At 59.1% G+C, this 5,936-nt stretch overlaps 1 protein-coding gene across 1 annotated transcript in view; it reads left to right on the forward strand.

The window, feature by feature from the left end:
- Positions 1-5,936, forward strand: part of LOC127748859 (muscle-specific protein 300 kDa-like) — a 62,394-nt gene that overhangs the window by 47,784 nt on the left and 8,674 nt on the right. Inside the window, exons 2-10 of the mRNA XM_052264149.1 lie at positions 112-173; positions 1,494-1,589; positions 1,663-1,746; positions 1,864-1,956; positions 2,959-3,374; positions 3,449-4,124; positions 4,205-4,406; positions 4,489-5,151; positions 5,227-5,621. Coding sequence (XP_052120109.1) covers positions 112-173; positions 1,494-1,589; positions 1,663-1,746; positions 1,864-1,956; positions 2,959-3,374; positions 3,449-4,124; positions 4,205-4,406; positions 4,489-5,151; positions 5,227-5,621 — 2,687 coding nt within the window. The remainder of the gene's footprint in view (positions 1-111; positions 174-1,493; positions 1,590-1,662; positions 1,747-1,863; positions 1,957-2,958; positions 3,375-3,448; positions 4,125-4,204; positions 4,407-4,488; positions 5,152-5,226; positions 5,622-5,936) is intronic.

The raw sequence follows: 5,936 nt of genomic DNA on the forward strand, positions 1-5,936 counted from the left end.
ACGGGGACAGGGGCCATTACTTATGCCTCGAGGTTGTTTACCGGCCTGCTTTTTTCTTTTCCTTTTCTATGCCGATGCCGTGTCTAATTCTCTTTGCTTTTCTTTCCGCAGACGAGCAGGAGCGCGTGCAGAAGAAAACCTTTGTCAACTGGATCAACTCGTACTTATCCAAGGTGAGAGAAAACCATGTTCATTTCAACCTGCGATCCTCTTGAATGTCGTAAATGTATGATCCCCCGACCCCAAACGCACCGTTGTTGATATTGTCCCCGTTGTGGTTGCATGCAATCACATGCAAGTGCTCTTTCATTTTGGAGTGTTTGCATTTATTGATTGTACATGTTCTCCGCGACTGCGTCGCGGTTTGCATGCGTGCGGACGTTGCGACCCTCGCTCGCGACCAGCCGCGCCTCGCGCCCGTGTGCCGGAGGGTAGGCATCCCGTCCGACCGCCGCGCTTCGTGTGGCCTACGCCGCAGGGCGCGCCGCGCGAGAGGCATAGAGAGATGCTGACGGTGCACGAAATGCGCCAACAAAGTTTGCGTACACAGCCCCACAGCTCCCCTTCCCGTCCTTCCGAATAAAAAGAGAAGCAACGCCAACGCCGTCCCTAGATCATCGCAATATTGGACATGCACATGAAACGGACGGGACGCGAATGTACACGCCGGTGTGGTGGAGGTGCCCCCCATGCCCGCCCATGGGCCTGGGGAGGCGGCGCTTGCACCCCTCTGGCGTGCGCCCCTCCCCAGCAACGTCCTCGCGTGTATGGGGGCTGCCCGGGGAGGGTATTTACCTAGTCAGTAAGTCAAAGACTGGCAGGGGGAGGAGGGGGAGAGGCGACAAGAAGGCCGTCTGCAAAGAGATATTATCCTATAGCTGTATTCAGCGGGGGAACGAGCCTTTGGCGGGGAGGGTGGTTGCTACGATAATCAGATCACTATGTTAGGCAATCGGCTTATCGAAACTGAAACTTTAATCGCCAATGTTTGTTAAAACTGGAACGGCTAGCGGATAGAAACGGCCGTGAGGTACTGTCTGGAAAGATTCTGATCGCAAGGACAGCAGACAGTAGAGAGATAGGAGGTCCCCGTCGTCCCTGGATGGGAGAGGTCCGTAGGATCAGCTGGGCGCCCTGGTCGGCCGGGGCGGGCAGCGACCCCCTCCTTTCCCCCCACAGTTTAGTTGCGTGCCCCGGGGCCCGCGGCGCGGCGTGCCATGCCCGCCCTGCATCTCGCCGCCCTGCATGAGCGGCGGGGGCGGTGCAGGCCGCGGTGGCGCCCGGAAGGCGTGGAGGGTATGGAGCTCCGCGGAGCCGAGAGTTATCGATCAACGGATGGGCGTGGCCCGCGCGCTGCCCGCCGCGGTGGTTCAAACGGACGGTAAAGCTGCGTGGCGTTCGAAACGAAATGCTAATAATAAAAATTCCTTCCTGATTTTGTGCAAGGCTGTGTGCAATGTGCATGCCCCCGACTGACCGTCATCTCTTTACAGCGAGTTCCACCGCTTCGGGTAGACGACTTGATCGGGGACCTGCGCGATGGCACGAAGCTGCTCGCACTGCTCGAGGTCCTGTCCGGGGAGAAACTGGTAGGTGTGGTTGTGTTCCTTGTCCCTCCTGCACCTTGCAAGTGTCCTGACTCGTGTCCCTGTCCCTGCGCAGCCCGTTGAGAAGGGGAGGAACCTGCGGAGGCCGCACTTCCTGAGCAACGCCAACACCGCCCTGCAGTTCCTGCAGAGTAAGAAAGTAAGTAGTGATCAACCCTCAGCACCGCCTCCATTCATGCATTTGAAAAATGTCGTCCTTCATTTAACTCCCCCCCCCCTCTCTCTCTCCCTTCTTACCCTTTCACTCCCCTCGCAGATCAAGCTGGTCAACATCAACTCCTCGGACCTGGTTGACGGGCGGCCGCCCGTCGTGCTGGGGCTCATCTGGACCATCATCTTGTACTTCCAGGTACGATCGTGGGCAGGAGGCCCCCACTAATAGTCTAACACTTCTTTCGAAAATGACATTAACTTAAGGGTCTAGCCCCTCTTTCATTAAAACCCCGTAAGCGTCACGTTATCGATCACCTAATCAGATTATCTTGAACTTTGTAGAAAAATTGAACATGGGTTCACATACTTAAGTAGAGTCGTGTTCAAAATGCATTAATAAAGTATTCCAGCTCACTTGAAACAACCACCACCGTTGTGTTTGATGTAGAATTAAACCGTAAAAATAGTGTGATTGAATAAATAATCTCCCTAGTAGCACCGATTGGTTGAGGCGAGGGTGCCACCAGGGAGATCTCCTACGTTTAACCAGCCAGCTGGCGTTGAACGTATCGCGCACCCGTTGCTGCCCACTAACTACTGCTAACCTAAAACCAACTAACAATCGACTTGAAGTTGGCCTTAGCGCGTCACTAACCAAAACACCTTGCTTGTTTTCCCCACTGTCAAGCTCCGAAAGAGGAGACTCCATCAGAGGGTGAGTGTACTACACTGTGACCGAGCGTTTTGGTAGACAAAATTTCGCCCTGCTTTGCCGTAGTGTGTCGTGTAGTTTGTTGCAATGTCGCCTTGCGCTGCTTGAAGAGCGAGTCTTGTGTGTGCTGTATTTTGTTGGCCATGCAGGGTCACATAGCACACGAGCTGAAGAACGGTGTCGTTCGTTGCGAACTGTGTGTGTCGTTTTTTTTTGAGGGGGGGTGTGTGTGTTTTGTGTCGTGTGTGTGTCCGTCGTGCGAGCGAGCGAGAGACAGAGTACGTTTCATAAGAGACGTGCACTACCGGGCGCTGTACCCACTGAAGCATGAAAGGGTCAATTTGTGTCAATATTATTACATTTCTCCTTAATGTATCTAATGTAGAAAACAATTCTTAATTTATTGCCTCATTTGACGTGGTGGGCGTGACCCTTTCGTGCTCCCCGCGGCCGTGTGGTGGGACTGAGACCGAGCGTGCCCCGCAGATCGAGGAGAACACCCGCGCGCTGGAGTCGCTGGGTCACCGCTTTGGCGGCTCTGGCTCCAGCCTGGACAGCGAGGCGGAGGCGTCGCGGCGCCGGGCGGGCGGCGCGCAGACGCCGCTGCCGCAGGCGCAGCAGCAGCAGGACCGCTGGCGGCAGGGGGCGCGCCGGACGCTGCTGTCCTGGGTCAACAACGCCCTGCCCCAGGAGATGGGCGTCGAGGTGCAGGACTTTGGCAAGTCGTGGCGCGACGGCCACGCCTTCGTCGCCCTGGTGCACGCCATCCGCAACGACCTCCTCGACGTGGACGGGCTGAGGCAGGCCGCCAACCGGGTCCGTCTCGAGTCTGCCTTCGGCGCGGCCGAGCGCGACCTGGGCATAGCGCGCCTCCTGGACCCGGAGGACGTCGACGTGGAGAGGTAGGTCGCGGTGATCTCAACGCACTGGGCTAAAGTAAGTCTATTTTTGTAACCGATCTTGCGCCCTGCTTCAGGCCCGACGAGAAGTCCGTCATGACATACGTAGCCCAGTTCCTGCACCGCTACCCGGAGCCGCGCGGCGTGGAGGAGACGGTCCCGACCATCCAGTCCGAGTTCCAGAAGCTGTCGGCGTGGCTGTCGGAGACCACGGCCCGCCTGCAGAGGCTCATCGACACCGGCAGCCTGCCTACCGAGTACAAGGAGTACCTGGCCTTCCGCGACGAGCTGCTCGTCCACGCCGCGTCCTACGAGAAGCTGAGCAAGCTCATGGCGTCGCAGAGCACCGCGCCCGTCAACATGGACGCCTGGCAGCGCGTCGAGGACCTGTGGGACATGCTGGAGAAGCAGGTGCAGCAGTGGCTGTGGCTGCTGGACTCGCGCCTGCCGCCGCCGCTCGGCGAGGTGGGCCAGTGGCTGGCCAAGGCCGAGCGCCTCCTCACCTCGGACGCCACCGACATCCCGACCGTCATGAACGAGGAGACGGCCTCCGTCATCAGCCGCAAGCTGGAGGAGCACAAGGCGTTCTTTGCAGAGCTGCCCGCGGTGCAGGCCAAGTTCCAGGCCGCGCGCTTCGGGCCCGCCGCGCAAGGGGTGCCGCCCCAGCAGCTGGAGAGCATCGGCCGCCGCCTGGAGGAGGTGGGGCCCCGGGCCGCGCAGCGCCGCGTCAAGCTAAAGTTTCTCGAGCACAAGGTCAGTGAGAGGTGGTCATGCCACTGCATCCAAAGATGTCTCTGTGATCATTCGGTAATTAATCCATTTTGTTCGCGCAGTGCTGCCTCATCGCCTTCCTCAATCTCACCGAGACCAAGCTGCGCGGCTGGACCGGCAAGTACGGCCGCGAGGACCACGTCCAGTCGCTGCTCGAGCAGTACGCCAACTTCGTGTCGCGCAACCGCATCTTCCAGGAGTTCAACAAGGCGTTCGTCGACATGCAGCAGGTGGTGGAGGAGTACAAGAGGGAAGGGGGAGTGGGTAAGTGACGGTGGTGATGTGAGAGAAGAAATGGAGTTGTAACCTCGTTAGGCCTGTCGACTTCATCATTGACCTTTTCCAGATAAGCGCGAGTGTGCGGCCATCGACCGCTTCATGCGCGACACGGACGACCGCTGGCAGAAGGTGTCGGTGCAGCTGCGCTGCGTGCAGAACATGCTCGAGGAGATGGTGGCCTACTGGCGGCGGCACAACACGCTCTCGCAGGAGCTGCAGGACTGGCTGCAGCGCGCGACGCACGCCCTGCAGCGCCTGCCCGAGGACGAGCGCCAGAACTTCTTCCAGGACCTGAGCGTGTGGAAGGACAAGCTGTCGCTGCTCGTGGACACGGTGGGCTTCCTGACGGCGGCCTGCGACGAGGGCGTGTCGCGCGCGCTCCGCGACGCGCTGGCCGAGCTGACGGCGCGCTGGGACGAGGTGTTCCGCCACGTGCAGCAGTACATGCACGCCGGCGACCTGCTCCGCCTTCGCCGCGAGTTCCACGACGGCATGGAGCGCCTGCAGCGCTGGCTGCGCGGCGCCGAGACGGTGCTGGCCAACCTGCACCTGGAGCTGGGCTCGGCCGAGCGCATCAAGGCGTACGGCCAGGAGCTGCAGCAGCTGCAGGCCGAGGTGGAGGGCATGGAGCAGCTGTTCAAGGGCATCAGCAAGACCTTCCAGAGCCTGATCCAGGACCTGTCGCGCCAAGAGGTGGACACCATGATGGACACGCTAAAGAAAGAAAAGGGTGAGGCATTGCAGACTCGAGAAGTGATCGATTGCGTGTGACTCGTGTGAGTGACCTTTTCTCTTGTTTCCACAGAGGCCCTGGTGCGCGTGCGCGCGCAGATCCCCAACCAGCTGCACCTGTACCACCAGGTGCTGGTCCAACAGGAGTCTCTGGAGGCTGGGCGCAGAGAGATCTCCGCCTGGCTGAACGAGGCCGACGCGGTCCTGGGCGAGCGCGCCCCGTCCGGCACCCGCGAGCAGGTCCAGGCCCAGCTCGACCGCCACAAGGCCTTCTTCTCGCGCCTGCCGTACTACAAGTCGATGCTGGACAGCAAGGTGAAGGTGCTGTTCAACATGCTCAAGAGCGTCGAGGCCACGGCCGACGAGCACACGCAGGCCGGCGGCAGCGTGGAGCAGCTCAAGCAGGACATGACGGCCTTCGCCAACCGCTTTGCGAGCGTCGCTCAGCGCGCTCAGCAGCAGGACGCGGTAAGTCTGCGCTGGCAAATGAGTTCATTCTTGTAGGATTTATTTTGGTAGTAATGAAATTTGACAGAGTTTGCTCTAGGATTTTTTAAAAACAGATTAGATGTGGGTTTCTGTGTGAGCGCCTGGTGGTTAGGCAATGCGTGCGAAGAGAGGGTTAGGTTAGTGCCTAATTAGTGCAATCTGAATATCTCATCGGCAAATTTAGTGCGACAACCCGGTAAAAGGTCCATGAAGCTGGCCCTACCCAGATTTAGTGCAACTGCCCGTAGTACCCTAATCTCGTGTTAAAGAGCTCCATTAAGCTGGCCCCACCCA

This window comes from Frankliniella occidentalis, unplaced genomic scaffold (genome assembly GCF_000697945.3).
Source record: "Frankliniella occidentalis isolate FOCC.00 unplaced genomic scaffold, Focc_3.1 Scaffold16, whole genome shotgun sequence".
In the NCBI taxonomy this organism is placed as follows: domain Eukaryota; kingdom Metazoa; phylum Arthropoda; class Insecta; order Thysanoptera; family Thripidae; genus Frankliniella; species Frankliniella occidentalis.